Here is a 17,787-nt window from a genome sequence, read left to right as displayed (position 1 = left end):
GACAACTCTACAAGGAGTTACAGTGTAACTGCACTTAAAGCACATCCCAGCTGTGCTGGGGGTGGGAGGACAGGGCTACCTATGTCAGGTTTATCTGGATGCAGCTGTAGGTGCACACATGCACACGCACCCATGCAGGCACACACACTAAATGGAAGCTAGGGCAAAAAGAAGGCCATTTACAGAAAGCTGAGTGACCACAGAGTTTTTAAATAAGAAGAAAACAGAAAATATCTTACTGCTAACAATTCTGATGGGGTGCTCAGATCACTGTCCATTTTACAGGCTGCAGAATACCTCTGATGTTTGACCAGAGATGAGGATGCTAAGGACAAGCTGGCAAATAGCTAGAGGGCCCAAAGAGAATGCATGCAAAGTGCCACTGGATAAGTAGGGCAGGAAGTAAGTTCCCTCATATAAGAACGCCTACACAGAAAAACAGAAAGGAAAGAAAAAACTGGCCACAGGAAAGATTATTTAAAATAAAAAATGAAAGGAAACATCTTGTCACAACAAAATCCAAGATGGCAGTGAAGCAGGAAAGAAAAGACCTAGCAATGCAGAAAATACAAGGCCAGCAGCACCTATGTTGTTCTGATCAGCGACCACAAGAATCTAGGGATGGGAGTAGTTCACCACAGTAAAAAAAACGACAGAGAGCAAAGGAGCAACATAAAGACAATTTCACACAAAAGTAGGTAAAAGGGGTGAAACAATGAAGATGTAAAAAAGTATCATATACATGAGAGAAAGATGGCTAGGAAAAAAATCTGGAGTTCTGCATAGTAAAAAAGAGAGGAAGAAATCTCACAGTGGGTACATTCTAGAAGAGTAGGGAGCTATTGCAGTAAGAAATATGAGGTCAGAAGAATACTATCACCCAAAGGCAATGGGCCAGGGCAATTTGACTAGGAGTGCCTATCTGTGCTCATGATTGTATATTCGTGTGTCTGTATGTGTCTGGGGAGAAAGGGTTTGTATTTGGGGAGGAAGAGGGGAGCAAAGTGTCAATCCATGAGAGCATTTATATTTAGGTAATTAAACTTGGGTTCTTAGGCAGTGAAGGCACCCAACACTTATTCCACTAATTATTAGCTGTTCATTATTCATGTAATACAAAAATATATACAATGATATCAATTATACAGACAATACAAACTCCACTGAAGGGCTCGAAAATACATATACATATGATTGCTTTTTTTTTCTGGCCTCTCTAGACCATGTTGCATGTGATTCTGTACTGTATGCCTTCTATGAGTGGAGGTCATGTGTAAGAAGAGCAGGCAGGTATTGTCCTTATGAAAATATATGTGGCCTTGTCTCTTATGTCAAGTAACTTACACTAGGGTTGCAGAAATTTAAAAAGCTAATGACTACAGATTTCTTCACTGTAATTAATTGCTTTTCAAACACGATCTGCCTACTCATATAAGCACTATCCTATATGCAAATTTAAGTTTTCAATTTTGATTTCAAAGAGAGAAAGGATATTCTCCTGCTTGGGGGTTGGAGGCCCTACTACAATACCTGGTGCACAGCAGGCGCTCAGAATTTTCCCAGCTGCTATAATTCTATTATCAGTATTCAGTACCTAGGGAAGATTCCTGCAGGCATGTCAGATACTCACCACAGACCGACCCTCGCACTAATCTCCTTAAATGAGGTCTCTCTGGGAGGTAGCGATATTTGCATCCAAATATACTGAGGTTTGATGTGTGGTCTCCAAAGAAACGGAGCTGGCGGTATCTCTCCCCACATCGATAACAAAAATTAGTGTTACACTGTGAACAGGTCATGTGGTCACATCCTTCAGTTCTCTGGATGTGGATCTAAACCAGCAAAAGAGAGAAAACAGAAGAAAAGGTTATTAAAGTCTTTAGAAGTAAGATCCAGCAAATTTTATGGAACAAAACACACAAGTTTCACTGAAATAAAAATATCATAGAGCATTCTCAACAATGTCAATTTGTTTGTTAATTACATTATGTAATTATATAATTACATTATATAATTACAAGATTATATTTTTCCTGAATACTTTCATATGTGCAAAGCTGGACAACATTTCAGGTTATTCAAGCTGTTGACTTATTTTCACTGATAAATGAATACATTGCAACACATTTAATTCAATAGTTATGAGGCAATTAAAAAATGCTATATAATTCTGCTTTATTTATACAACTAACAGCAAGAATGAAGTGACCTGGGGAAGTAGGGAGAAATGAAGAGTCTGTGAATAAGTCTCAAAAGAGAAGTCCCTCATTGCTGAAGGAAGTTGACAGTAGATTTGTGTATTCTATACCATCTTCATTTCCAACTCTAGTGTCATTTATAAATACACTGTTCACAGGACTGTTTGTCCCACACCATATGTGCACATAAACACCTTCCTATGTTGTTGTGGCTACAATGAAGGTAAATACAGATTCATCTGTAATGTAGCAAGGCTTTTATTCTTGGACTGCCCACCAGATATACAAGCGTAGTCACGGTCTCAGCACTGAGGCTCTGGTGTACTCAGGATATAGCCAGGTCTATCTGGGATATAACTAGATGCTTAACTCAGAATCCCAATGGATACTGTGTATAAAGGAAGCCATCTTTCACCCAAAATGTACATGCTTTGTCTGTTAGGTGGACAATCATGAGAGAGAACTTAAGATTATTTAACTTAACAATATTTCATGAAAAGAAAAATAGTTTGGTTATGTAGCTCAGCTCTCTAAGTGAGTGAAAACAAGATCACCTAAAAACAATTTTCCTATTTCACTATAGAGTAGGTACATACTGCATGGAGGTTGCAACTTCATTGATTCAGATACTGAATATATATGAGTTTTTTTAATTTGAATTTTTATTTGAAGTGTTTCTAATACCATTTTGGTTTTCGTAAGGTTCTATCCATGACACTGCTTTGGGATGACTGTGTCAGTGACTATTTTAACGCAAAGGGAAACTTGACAGTTAACATGTTACTCAAACCTTACAGGGGCCGTTTCATTCTTGTTAGTTAAGTCATGGCCACAGTCCACAACTTTATCTATTTTATATGAGATGGTGCTCTCCTTCTCGTAATATACAGCATACTTCTCTGAAGTTTAGTAGTAGTATAATTCAGTTATAAATGCATTTTTAAAAAGCTATCAATGATGTGGAAATGCAATAAAATTGCCCAAGAGAAAAAGAAAACCTCTGTAAAAAGAGAGATGAAAAAATAAATCCACATCAAATATAACCTTATAGGTTTTCAGACTAGAAACATTTGAAGTCACTAACTCTAACTCATGTGGAGTATTTTAGTTTTCGTGATTAACGAGAATAATGTTAAACTGCAATTTAAAGCAACAACATGAATTTAAAAAAGACTTACAAAGTTGTTTGTAAAATAACAACAAATATTAATACAGGTTTATGTGAAGCAATCAACCAATCAAGTTTTTTTCCCAACCAACCAACTTATCTATCAATCACCTAGCTGTCTACTTATCTCTGAAGAGAGTTTCTAGGTGATTGTGACAACTTTGAAAAGGAATAATTAAGTAGAGGGTAGCATATTATAGGCAAGCTTTTAATACATGGATAAATCAATCAACCAAGAAAGTAAAGTTTGCTAAGCGGCTGGCAGGATATTGGGTATTCAAAATCAGGTGAGCTGTAGTTAAATGCCCATTCTCTCCCAGGGGCTGACTGATTCTTGGCAGATAAGCCTCACCCCGTCAGGAGGTTGAAAGAACAAGAACTTAGACTTTAGCACGTTCCATATCTTAACTCCGGCTCTACTAGCTACTTAAAAAAATGTTACCTTCCTGCTCTCAAGTCTCAATCTAGATGATACTCCTTACCACATAGAGTAAAATGTGATACTATATGTACAGTGCCTAACCCACTCCTTGGCGAATACTTAGTTCATTATAAAGTTGGTTCCCAGCCACACTTTCCCCCTTCCACACCTAAAAATGTGAGAGATCAAATACTGTGTAAATACAAGTGAAAACTCCTTCATTGCCGGGTGGTCCCCTTCCCCCTTTTTAGACTGATGCTGGGCTAGACAGCACCTTCCTAGATGGGCAAGGGATAGCTGTGGTCAAGGGCTGCTAAGATTATCATGACTTGGACGATAAAAGCAAAATGTGTTTCTTGCTATGAGGCATCTTGTGCTTCCTCTAGTCATCTTGAGTGGTTTTGCTATTACAGGACGGTCCAGTAGCAGTGGACTCAACAGGTTTTGAGGAGACTTCTTTCAGTGGCAGAATGTGCAACACAAATTAGACCCAAAACCTGTGCGGTGTCACGGGCGGCCTGTGAAGGGAAGACACTTGATGGCTGTCTATCCTGTGCCAAGCACTGTACATATATCCGCATGTCTGAGCCTCCCAACAGCACTGTGACATGGGGACATCAGCGTTCTTATTCACAGCCAGAGCTCAAAAACGTAACCTGCTTGAGGGACATCCTAGTGCATGGAGACTTTTGAATTCATGTTTGTGCCTGTATTATGGTAAGTAGCCTTTTTTTTTTTTTTAAATAACTTCAAGTTAAAACCAGAATTCTTTGTTAACCAACAGCTCAGTATTTACATTAGTCAGACAAAATGTGTCTACTCTCCCTATGCAAGGCTTATCTGACCCTATCTGCTTACTTCGGCCATTCTCTGGGCCAATTCACATTTCTCCTTCAAAATGGCATCACAACTTTGTGTGTCAGGAAACTTGTTCCACTTTTAAACTTGCAACTGACAGTTCATTTGACTCAAAAATTCACATACATTATTCATTATTCTTTTATATGCGCTTTTAATATTACTTCATTGGGTTCTAAAATCTTTATATTGCCTATTTATTCTTTCATTTACATAATATACTGTAATTTCTAGTATTTCTTTAAAAAAAAAACAGATTCTTTGTTTGAAAACCAGAGTAGCAGAGAGACAGAGGGAGAGGCAGAGAGAGACACACACAAGAGATCGTCCATCTGACTGGTTCACTGCCTCAACAGTCAAGTCTGGGCCAGGCAAAAGCCAGGAGCCTGCAGCTCCATCTGGGTTTCTTTATGGGTGGCAGGAGCCTAAGCACTTGTGCCATTTTTGGCAGCCTTTCCAGGCACACCGGCAGGGAGCTGAATTGGAAGTGGAGTAGCAGGTACTTGAACTAGCACTCTGATAATGGATGCTAGCATCACAAGCAGTGGTGTAACCCCTTGCACCACAACACTGGCCCACTGGCCCCTACTGTTTCTTTTTTTTTTTTTTAAGATTTATTTATTTATTTATTTGAAAGTCAGGGTTACAGAGAGAGAAGAGAGGCAGAGAAAGAGAGGTCTTCCATCAGATGATTCACTCCCCAATTGGCAGCAACAGCCGGAGCTGCGCCGATCTGAAGCCAGGAAGCCAGGAGGATGGAGTTCCTTGCTCCTGGCTTTGGCCTGTCTCAGCTCTGGTGTTGTGGCCATTTGGGGACTCAATCTGCAGAAGGACAGTCTCTCTCTCTCTCTCTCTGCTTTTTAAATAGAAATAAAATAAATCTTTCTTAAAAAATCAAAGCCTTAAAACATGTTTAAATTATATTCACATAAACTTCATTTTTCTCTCAATGAAGTCATTTTATTTATTTTGTTTTAATAGCTTCAACATATTCATTAGTTTAGCTTGCTAAAAACCTAACTATCCGAGTGGCTACAATTTAGCATCCAAATTTCACATATCTAAGAGATTATCTATTCCGTTACATGGACTGCTCATGTGTTATCACTCACAGAATCTCTTCTCTCTAGAACAAATAAGAATGGCAGATATCTAAGGAACTGAATAAGTCCCCAAGTAACACTTGCACCTTTGCACACTTAAATTCATGAGATGAAAAGATCAGAAGACATGAAATTTTGTCCTTAATAAGAGTTTGATATTAAGTTCACATTATAATAGGAAGAAATAACATCACATCATTTTTGTCCTGATGATATTCTTCATAGGACAGATAAAGAATTATAAGAGATTAATCGTCACTTATATAAAAATAAATATACATAAACTTATATAAAATAAATACACATAAACTTATATAAAAATAAATATACATAAACTAGTTGCTGCTTTCCTCAGGTTTATATTTAGTTCAATAAAATGCCCATGACATATCTAAAAACCAGGACAGAAATTCATCTTTTAATTTTCATGTAGTTTCCACTTAATTACAAAGTAGAATAACAACAAATACTAAATAACAACTCATTTTATAGTTAAATCTGTATACATCTACTCACAAATTGAAGAACACTTGAAAACATTTGTGGAAAATGGAATTAAAAGATGTTCAATTTGGTGCAAAAAATAGTTTCTTCATAATTTGCAACTTTCAACAACTTTCAAATGTGCATGAATTTCAAAATTTTTTCATACCAAAATAAACTTATTTTTAATTCCATTTTTTTCACAAGCTTCTCAATTTTATGATAAATATGCTGGCATTTATCTCCACTTTCATCAAGCATGAACACTTTATGGTTTAGGCAGGAAATGATAACTAAATTAACTGTTATGAATTACTATCAGATATTTTACTCTACACAGAGTACAAATAATTTATATTTAAATTATTTATTCATTTATTTCCTTCAATGACTTTTGGTATCTGGAAGCATTAATAAGAAGCAACCATTATGAGGAAAGCTTAAAAACAAAATCCTACAAGTAATGCTGAATTTTTCACTGAACTCACTGACCTGAGACTCCTTAACACAAAGGGGTTCTTTAAAAAGCAAATCCATTACAAAGAAATGAGGCCCAAGTGCACTAGACAGGGTCTAGAACCTCTACTCTACCACCAATGGCTCTACTCCCAACCTGTGTGTACTGATGGTCCTCTTCCCCACTTAATGCTGTATAATTGTTCAGACCTGGTTAAGGCCACTCTTAGGATCATTGGTTACTATCCTCACCCTGTCTTTTATGACCTTGTCTAAATATGAGCAGAGTCGGCAAACTTGGAAGGCTTCCATAGCCTTGGCAACTCATGACGACAGCCTAGGGTGGTTACTGGTGCCATAAACTAGAGTGTCAATTTGTTGGGTCAACAACAGGAGCCACTGTGCGCTTGCTCCTGATGTGGGATTTCTGTCCTTAATATACTGTACATTTTGATTTAATGCTATAACTAGTACTCAAACAGTATGTTTCACTTTGTGTTTCTATGTGGGTGCAAACTGTTGAAATCTTTATACTAAATTGATCTTCTGTATATAAAGAGAATTGAAAATGAATCTTAATGTGAATGGAAGGGGAGAGGGAGCGGGAGAGGAGAGGGTTGCGGGTGGGAGGGAAATTATGGGAAGGGGAAGCCATTGTAATCCATAAGCTGTATACTGGAAATTTATATTCATTAAATAAAAGTTAAAAAAATAAATAAATAAATAAAAAATAGTTAAAACAAAAAACAAACAAACAAACAAACAAAAAGCAAATCCATAGATACAGCCTTCAAAGATCTGATGAAAAATATGATGCACCTAGATAATTCTGTCTAACTATAAAACAAATAATGGTTGAGGGCAAAAATCAGTTACTTGTAGAAAAGCTGAGACTCCTCTACACATCTTCTGAGATTAGAGCTCAATGCAACACTTCACATATGAATGAAATTCAAAAAAGGACAGTGTTGACATATATTAAAAAAAAAAGTGTCAGAAATCCCAGAGGAAAAGCTGGAACACAATCAGGCCAACTTAGAAAAGAAAGAAAGTCAGTCAGTCTCAAGAACATCTTCAAAAAACAACAACGGTGTATACACTAATAAAATTCCTGAGTCGCTAGATGTTAACTAAAATGATGAAGTGGGTATGTCTACTCTCAGTAAGAAAAAATGAAAAGCAACAAGAACTTTCACAGAAAACAAGATAAACAGCATCCAGGTTCCAAATATGAGGCATAACAAAATATGGCCTGATTGTAAAATTGATAATGAGTAAGGATTCAGGGACATTTTCTCTAGAAACTGTAAAATACATCCATTATTTTAAGAAGTGTGAAGTAATATGGTGCCTATGGAGTTATATGCTTTATTTTTCTTCCATGTTACCTACTGTGGGAAGTTCAAAGTTATAGATCAAATTATATATCAAAGTTATAGATAAGGTGGCCAGAGGGAGTCTTACTGGGAAGCTGAATATTACTCAAAACATGAAGGAAGTGAAAGAGCTTGTCATGTAGATATCTAGGGAAAGAATATTCATGACAGGGGTAAGAGTAAGTGCAGGTACCTGAAGATGCCTAATGCTTTTCAAGTATCTCACTGAGTACAATGTAGCTGTCACAGAGTAAAGGAAGTAGGATGTGTCACTTGAGGAGTAACCAGGTGGAGACAGGCACAGAGTGAGAAGGGTCATGGGGTCACCATATGGACTAGCTTTTGCTCTAGGTGAGATGAAGGAACAGAGAACTTTGAGCATAGTGATATAATCTGTCTGTGCTCAACAGTTTCATGCTGGCCACCAGGTTCAGAACTCTATGAAGAGTGAGAGATCAGTCAGAAGGTTATCGTAAAAATTCCAGAAGAGCCTTAGACCAGATTAATGATAGTGGGAGTGTTGAGATGTGGTCAGATTCTAAATATACTTTGATGGTACAATCCACAAAACCTAACAACTGACTGGACGTGGGGACTGAAGGAATACGTGGGTAATACAAAGTTACTGATCCGTGCAGCTAAAGACAAGAGTTGCCATTTACTTAGATGGGAAAGTTGTGGGATGAAACAATTTGGGGAGATGAGAGTACATTGTGACAGATGTTAGAGACAAGTGAAGAAGTCCAGTAGGTAGTAAGGAATAATATACCCTTTTCTCAGAGTTCCCTAGACTTTTATGATCCACTATAGATTGCTGCCTCCAGGAAAATCTATGCTGTGCTTGGAACTCAAAACTGAGTTTGTTGCAGAAGGAAAAGACAACTCCTGAAACTTGAAATGAAAATGAATTACCTAAGAAAATTTCAGATCCTTTAGCAAAACTGGCCCCGTCAGTATCCACACAATAAAATGGTCAGCAAGCAGGTATCTGTAGGACTCAACATGGATGTTCCAAATTCTTTCTCCAGAAACCACAGGCTACACACAGCTCAAGAATAAGAGGTCACTGTTGTGGCTTTTGTGTTAATCTTATGAGAACAGAGGGAAATTAATCATTCTGTCCAAGTCAATACATTCTTACCCAAAGCTTCCTATTATAGGAGTTGAAAGAATAAAATGACTGAAGGGAAATACAATGACAAGTAAGTTCCTTTAATTCCAGATTCACACACACACACACACACACAGAATGAGTATAATTAATTTTCTTATGCCTGCTTTCTGGTCATGGCTTAAACCTCTAAAACTGGTTCTACATCAGGAAAGGGTGGTAATTAGCCCTTTCTCACAATTTTTCAGAATTAACTAAGACATCAAATGTGGCTTATGTACTGTGGAGCCTGCCATCTTCTTGTTAACATAGAACAACTTAACATTTTATCAAGAGATATGTAATAAGTAAGACCTAGATGGCACCCTGGAAATCATCATCTTAGTGTCACATCTAAGGATATGAAGAGGCAGTACACGTATCATAACTGCACTGCAGACTGAGAGGTAGTAAATGTCAGCATATGCTAGACAGGTTAATTATGATTACCGTGCTAGCACCACGGAAAAGGAGCACTAGACAAAAGCACTTTGTAGGTTTATACAAATAAAATAAAGATGACATATCAAAATTCAACAATGCCTATTTCTTTTAAAAACAGAAAATGCCCATCCTGTCCCATAGACAGGATGTTGACCCTAAGAAAAAAAGATTTAATTACCTATTGACTAATAAATCAGGACTTGTATATTAACCCAAGAAAATTTATAATTTCCAGTTCTCTATTCAATGTCTAGTAAAACTGAGATGTGAGATTATCGATTTTTTTTTTAAAGCCAGTGTGGCCAATCTCAGATAATCTGGTGTGATTATATTTCTATCATATTATTACATATATGCTTATACAAATATTTCTTTAATCTGACATTAAGGAAGAAAGTGATTTGGAGGAGGGATGTTTGAGGAATTCTCCTTTAATGTCTGGGAGTTTACAAAATAGGTTCACCATTTTGAGAAATATTAACCCCAACATTGCTTTAGTAAGCCAAGTACTCACAGCAACATTTAACCTTTACCCAAGGAAGGGCAAAAAATGTTAACAGCCAAATCCCTAAAGGCTAAATGGCAAATAGAGTTGGTTTTCTGTGAACCAAGCCACTCTTGATAGCTCTGATGTTATATTCCTCCTGCTTCCTTGTTAGACTGTATTTATTCTTTAAACATGAAACATTTCAGACATTCAAAAATTTCAGATAATAATGTAAGAACCATACATGCACTCTCCACCCACATCTAACAATGCTAACATATTTCAATATTTGCTTCAGGAATATATTTAAAGCAATTATACTTCTTTTGTACAATGCTTGTGCTACATATTAGTGCTTCTTTACTTGAACTTCTTTGAGTGCTTTATACCTGCTTGCCTCAAAATGTCAGGTACAAGGGCCTGAAGTATGCCTACCTGGTTTTTAAAAGAACATAGGTAAAGTATATACTCAGTGGTCAAAAATCTGGCCTTTGAAAAAATAGGGTTTCAATAATTCAGAGCTACACAAAGGAAAAATCTGATAGGGATAAAAGTCAAAGCTAGGTTAATTCTCAAATGAGTAACACTAATTGGGTGATATTAACTTTGTGAGGAAGACTGCATGATAAAGCATTCTGACAACACTCTCGTGAGGAAAATAAAAAGTTTGTTTCTTATCTTTATTATTTAGTGATATATTATTGTACTATTTAAAGATGATAGTTTGTAGCATGCCTACAACATGCTGGTATCTCATCTGGGTGCTGGTCCAGCTCTCTGATAATGCATCTGAGAAAACGAAAGAAGATGGCCTAAGTCCTTGGGCCCTGTCACCCACTTGGGAGACCTGGATGGAGTTCCAGGCTTATGGCTCTAGCTTGGCCCAGCCCTAGCCATTTGGGTCATTTTTGCCATTTGGATAGTAAACCAGCAGATGGAAGAAATCGCCCCCACTTCCTCTGTTCTCTGTAACTCTGCCTTTCAAATAAATAAATCTTTTAAGAGAAAAGTAAATTATAGGTGGATTAGAGAGTTAAAATATTTTGAAATCAAATAGTTAAAAGACAGGAGTACAATAGAGCTTTTGATCAAACTTCTGGATAATAAATGACTTGTTAAGCATATATAAAGGCAAAATATTTACCAAAGATACATATAAAATAGTGTCCGTGTTTGTGTGCGTATACGGTGTGTGGGTGTGTTTCAGTGAGTGTACAAAAAGGAAGAGGTGATATATTTGATCAACCAAAACCCAAAAACAAAAAATACAGAAGCAAATCAATTAAGTAAAAACAAAACAAAAAAACAAAACAAAAAAACCTACAGTTCAGATAAAATTAAAAAAAAAAAAATAGAACACAGGGAAAGCATGTAGAGAAAATATACAGAAAAAGAGTTGATATTTTCAAATAAAGAGCTCAGAAAATTTGGTAATGAAAAATATACTTTAAACTAACCCACACAAATAAACAAAAGATATGAAAAGAAACTTAAAAAGCAGGTATTGGGGTGAGCATTAAACACAGCAGTTAAGGTGCTACTTGAAACACCCACACAGGACCATGCCTGGATTTGAGTCCCACTTCACTCCCAATTCTAGCTTCCTGCTAATATGCATTCCAGAGGCAGCAGGTGATGGCTCAAGTAGTTGGGTCCCTGTCACCCATATGGGAGAGTTGGGTTGACTTCATGAAACCTGGCTTTGTCTTTGTCCAGCCTGGCTGTTGCAGGCATCTGGGAATGAACCAATGGATTCTCTGTCTCTAGCTCTAAAATAAATACTTTTAAATAGTGGGCATTAAAAATCCCAAAATATGTAAATTTATTTTTAGTCTTTACAAGGCAACAAAATATAACAACTAAACATTTTAAATTATTGAATAAGCATTTAAAAATACTTAAAATGTTAATACAGAAACAAGTTTTCTAACTTTTTTTAATGGAATTATAAATTGTATTATTTCTTTTTAGAAATACTAAAAGCATTGATATCTTTTAACTATACCTTTAGAAAAATGTATGCTTTCAAAGGTCCAAAATATGGAAAAAAGATATATTCAATATAAATATCATCAACATACATAGATTTTTTTTAAGAAAAAATTTAAAAGTATTTATTTGAAAGGCAGAGAGAGAGAGAGAGAGAGAGAGAACGATCTCCCATCTACTGGTTTATTCCCCAAATGTCTGCAATAGCTGGAGATGGGCCAGGCTGAATCCAAGAGCCTGGGTCTGAACCCAGCTTTCCTACAGGGATGGCCAGGACCCAACTACTTGAGCATGCACCTGCTGCCTCCCAGGCTATGCCTTAGCAGGAAGCTGGGATTGGGATTGGAGCCAGCACTCAAATCTAGAATGTGGATGTCCCAGGCAGATTGTTAACCTCTGTTCCAAACACCTGTCCCCATAGACATTTTTAAAAAAAAATCTCAAAACCAATCCAAGCCATCCTTGATGTCCAGTGGCAAAGGAAGGAAGGAAGAATGGACCGATGGACAAGTCAGGGATCAGAGAGTTTGGCTTCTGTTTGCCCATTGGAAATAGTCAATCAAACCTTATTAAGCCAGCTTCTCCCTATGCCCAAGTCACCCAACAGTGGCTATTTCTCAGTAAGCTTAAGGCAATGCACACACACAACTGCTTTATGTCATAAATTTACTTCTGCAAAATTAAGGTAAACTAAATGTTACTTGCTCCAAGAGGCTTATGAGTCATGAGTTAATAAAAAATAATTACCTATTAAAATGAAAATAAAGGATATGTAAGCAAATATTATACAGTTAATTGAAAACCAATTAGTAACATGAGAAATGTTTGTGATGTTAAATGGAAAAACTAATGATATCAAATTATCTGCATGCTGCAATTCAAACTTTATAAAATAATGCTTAAATAGAGAAAAGACCAAGGAGACAAAGAAATATGATACTTATGAGAATACTAGAATGGTAGGATTATAGGTAAATAGTTTCCCTCTCTTTTCCAAACTTCTATCGTTTGTTACATGAACTTTATAAAAAAAAAGCAATCATTTAAAAATTAAAAAACTATTATAATTATTAGTCAAAATCATTCAATATACCTAAAGGAGGTTACAAAATACAAGATTCTCTGTGTCTCAAATAAAATGAAAATAAGTAAAAATTAAACAAAAGAAAAATGCATATATACTTTGTATACAATAAATTTATAAACACACTTGATTATTATTATTAAAAGCATTTATATGAAAACATATCCTTGTTTTGTTCACTCAGAGACATATGGGAACCTTTTCTTTTTCAAAGACTTTTACCATCTTCCATTTTCACATTTATAAATTGTAAAAGATGTATTTATGAAACAAATAAGTTACTAAATAATACAGCCTCATGGATTTCTGCTAGAATAACTGAAATGTTTTATGGGACAAAACAAATTTTAAGGTCCACTAAAAAAGATTGCAATTAAGAAAATTAAAAGCTTATAAGTCAGCTTGAAACTAAAAGAAAAATGAATCATTTTTACTTCAAATAATGAAATGTAAATTAAACTGGCAGATTTTATGGAACCTGAATCATGCCAGAAAGTAGGTTCTCTGGCACAATTTAGGAAAACTCATTCCATGGCCCTTGTTCTTTCAGCTATGTAAAAGGTAATTCCTGTTAAAGCATTGACTTTTTAGTTACTGCTTCAAGAGGGAACCAGCAGGTGTGCTTTCACTTAACTGTTTGTTAAAATTGTGGGAAGTCAGTAGTGTGTTCAGCCAATTCCTTACACTTGGGTGCTTTTTCTTCCTCTATATCAGAATTTGTTTAACGTTAGAAAGATTATAGTAACAAACACATGTTTTTTTATATTCCTTCAGTTCATTCAGAATCTTCTATGTGTAATCCCATACTATCGTTCACTCAGAGTAGAATCTTAGAATCAGGCTATCTGATCTTTTTTTTTTGACAGGCAGAGTTAGACCGTGAGAGAGAGAGAGACAGAGAGAAAGGCCTTCCTTTTTTCGTTGGTTCACCCCCACAAGTGGTCGCTATGGCTGGCGCATTGCGGCCGGCGTGCTGCGCTGATCTGAAGTCAGGAGACAGGTGCTTCCTCCTGTTCTCCCATGCGGTGCAGGGCCCAAGGACCTGGGCCACAGCAGAGAGCTGGACTGGAAGAGGAGCAACCAGGAAAGAATCCGGGCACCCCAACCGGGACTAGAACCCGGGGTGCCGGTGCCGCAGGAGGAGGATTAGCCTAGTGAGCCATGGCGCCGGCCCCATTTTTTTTTTAATTTAACTTTATTTTTTTAATTTTTTTTTAATTTAATGAATATAAATTTCCAAAGTACAGCTTATAGATTACAAAGGCTTCCCCTCCCACAACTTCCCCCCCACCCGCAACCCTCCCCTTTCCCACTCGCTCTCCCCTTCCATTCCCATCAAGATTCATTTTCAATTCTCTTTACATACAGAAAATCCGTTTAGTATATATGTATATATAAAGATTTCAACAGTTTGCCCTCACATAGCAACACAAAGTGAAAAAATACTGTTGGAGTACTAGTTATAGCATTAAATAACAGTGTACATCACATTAATGACAGAGATCCTGCATGATATTTTTTTAAAAAGATTGATTACTTTTCTATGAAATTTCCAATTTAACACCGTTTTTTTTTTTTTCATTTTCAATTATCTTTATATACAGAAGATCGCTTCAGTATATACTAAGTAAAGATTTCATCAGTTTGCACCCACACATAACCACAAAGTGTAAAAATACTGTTTCAGTACTAGCTATATCATTACTTCACCTTGGACAACCTATTAAGGACAGATCCCACATGGGACGTAAGTACACAGTGACTCCTGATGTTGATTTAACAATTTGACACTCCTGTTCATGGCGTCATAATCTCCCTAGGCTCTAGTCATGAGTTGCCAAGGCTACAGAAGCCTTTAGGGTTCGCCGACTTCGATCCTATTCCGACAGGGCCATAGTCAAAGTGGAAGTTCTCTCCTCCCTTCAGAGAAAGGTACCTCCTACTTTGATGGCCCTGTTCTTTCCACTGGGATCACACTCGCTGAGATCCTTCATTTTTTAAGATTTTATTTATTTATTTGAAAGGCAGAGTCAGAGAGGCAGAGGCAGTGAGAGAAAGACAGAGTCTTCTATCTGCTGGTTCACTTCCTGATGGCTGAAATAGTCGGAGCTGGGCCAATCCAAAGCCAGGAGCCAGGAGACTCATCCAAGTCTCCCACATGGGTACAGGGCCCAAGGACGTGGGCCATCCTCCACTGCCCCCCCAAGCCACAGCAGAAAGCCGCATTGCAAATGGAGCAGCCAGGACACGAACCAGCACCCAAATGGAATGCTGGCACTGCAGGCAGCGGCTTCACCCTCTATGACACAGCACTGGTCCCTGATCATTGTTTCCACAACTTCCCAGAGAGACATAAAGTGTACTTATGAACACAGTGTTAAGTAGAGCAACTTAACAGCACTCCTAAACCCCTACTTGTCATTATTTGGTTTGCTTTTATTTAATGAATACAAGTTTCATAGGTACAGCTTTAGGAATATAGCGGTTCTTGCCCCCAAATCTGCCCTCCCACCCCTACTCCCGTCCGACCTCCTACTCCCTCTCCCACACAATTCATTAAGATTCATTTTTAGTTAACTTTATATACAGAAGACCAACTCTATAGTAAAGATTTCAACATTTTTCACCCACACAGACACACAAAGTATAAAGTACTGTTTGAAGACTAGTTTTACCATTAATTCTCATAGTACAACTCATTAAGGACTGTGGTCCTACATGGGGAGCAAGTGCAGTGACTCCTGTTGTTGATTTAACAATTGATCATGTCAGTGATCACCTGAGGTTCTTGGCATGAGCTGCCAAGGGTATGGAGGCATTTTGAGTCCACAAACTCCGTTGTATTTAGACAGGGCCACAAGCAAAGTGGAAGTTCTCTCCTCTCTACAGAGAAAAGTACATCCTTCTTTGATGGCCCTTTCTTTCCACTGGGATCTCACTCATGGAGATCCTTCATGTAGGTCATTTGAGCAACAGCTTCCAATAAACTGAAAGTCAGATTAAGGGGGAAAGCTCTCTCTGGGGTCGGCGCTGTGGTGCAGCGAGTTAAAGCCCTGGCCCTACGCACCAGCATCCCATATGGGTGCCGATTCTAGTCTCGGTTGCTCCTCGTCTGATCCAGCTCTCTGCTGTGGCCTGGGAAAGCAGGAGAAGATGGTCCAAGTCCTTGGGCCCCTGCACCCATGTGGGAGACCTGGAAGAAGCTCCTGGCTCCTGGCTTCAGATCCACATAGCTCCGGCCACTTCAGCCATCTGGGGAGTGAACCAGCGGATAGAAGACCTCTTACTCTGTCTCTCTTTCTCTGTAACTCTTTCAAATAAATAAAATAAATCTTTTAAAAAAGGGGGGGGGGGAGGAACTCTCATTCTCTAATTGTTCATTAATGGAATGAAAAATAAAAGTGCATTGAGCAACTGACCTGAAATAGCCCTCAATTAAGGGTAACTGAATAAATTTGCCTTCTATAGGGAAAACAAAGCACAAGCTCAAACATGTTTGCACATCACTTTTAAGACAGCTGGGTCATCTAAACTATTTCAAAAATTTCTTTTTATACTAAGACTGTGCAACCAGTTGTTTCATACAGTACAATGACTTTGTATATTATTATGCTAATTTATAGGATTTTCAGAATATATTCTTCTTTTTAAGATTCATTTATTTATTTGAAAGTCAGAGTTACACAGAGAGAGAAGGAGAGGCAGAGAGAGAGGTCTTCCATCCGCTGGTTCACCCCCCAGTTGGCTACAATGGCCGGAGCTGTGCTGATCTGATGCCAGGAGCCAGGGGCTTCCTCCAAGTCATTCCATGCAGGTGCAGGGGCCCAAGGACTAGGGCCATCTTCTACTGCTTTCCTGGGCCATAGCAGAGAGCTGGATCAGAAGTGGAGAAGTCAGGACTCGAACCGGCGCCCATAGGGGATACTAGCACTGCAGGCGGCGGCTTTACCTGCTAAGCCACAGCACCAGCCCCTTCAATATATTCTAATTGGGTCTGGCATTGTGGTACATCAGGTTAAGCAACTGTCTGAGATATCAGCATCACATTTCAAGTACCCAACTGCTCCACTTCCAATCTAGCTCCCTGCTAACGTGGCTGAGAAAGCAGCAGAAGACAGTAAAAGTGGCTGGGCCCTTGCATCCACATGGGAGAACCCTACTTAGGTCCAGGCTCCTGGCTTCATCATTGTGGTGCAGTCGGTTAAAGTGTTGCTTGCAGCACTTTAAAATAAACAAAAATATTAATCTTAAAAAAATTGACTCTGGGGCTGGTGTTGTGGTACAACGCGTTAAGCCACTGCCTGCAATGCCGGCATCATTTGGGCACTTGTTCATGTCCCCGATTCTCTACTTGTGATCCAGCTCCCTGCTAAAGCACTTGGGAAAGCAGCACAAGATGGCCCAAGTACCTGGGCACCTGCCACCCATGTGCCAGACCCGGATGAAGCTCCTTGCTCCTGGCTTTGGCCTGGCCCAGCCCCAGCTGCGGCAGCCGTTTGGCGAGTGACCAGCAGATGGGCACCCCTCTTCTCTGCCTCTGTCCTGTCCTCCAATCCCACTGACCACAGCC

General features: G+C 38.2%; 1 protein-coding gene across 1 annotated transcript in view; it reads right to left on the bottom strand.

The window, feature by feature from the left end:
* The window catches only part of RNF217 (ring finger protein 217), a 153,470-nt gene that overhangs the window by 9,664 nt on the left and 126,019 nt on the right, over positions 1-17,787 (bottom strand). Inside the window, exon 4 of the mRNA XM_062186713.1 lies at positions 1,631-1,832. Coding sequence (XP_062042697.1) covers positions 1,631-1,832 — 202 coding nt within the window. The remainder of the gene's footprint in view (positions 1-1,630; positions 1,833-17,787) is intronic.

Source organism: Lepus europaeus, chromosome 3 (genome assembly GCF_033115175.1).
Source record: "Lepus europaeus isolate LE1 chromosome 3, mLepTim1.pri, whole genome shotgun sequence".
NCBI lineage: Eukaryota > Metazoa > Chordata > Mammalia > Lagomorpha > Leporidae > Lepus > Lepus europaeus.
The sequence above is the reverse complement of the archived record's forward strand: the minus strand, read 5'-3'. Positions and strand labels throughout refer to the sequence as shown.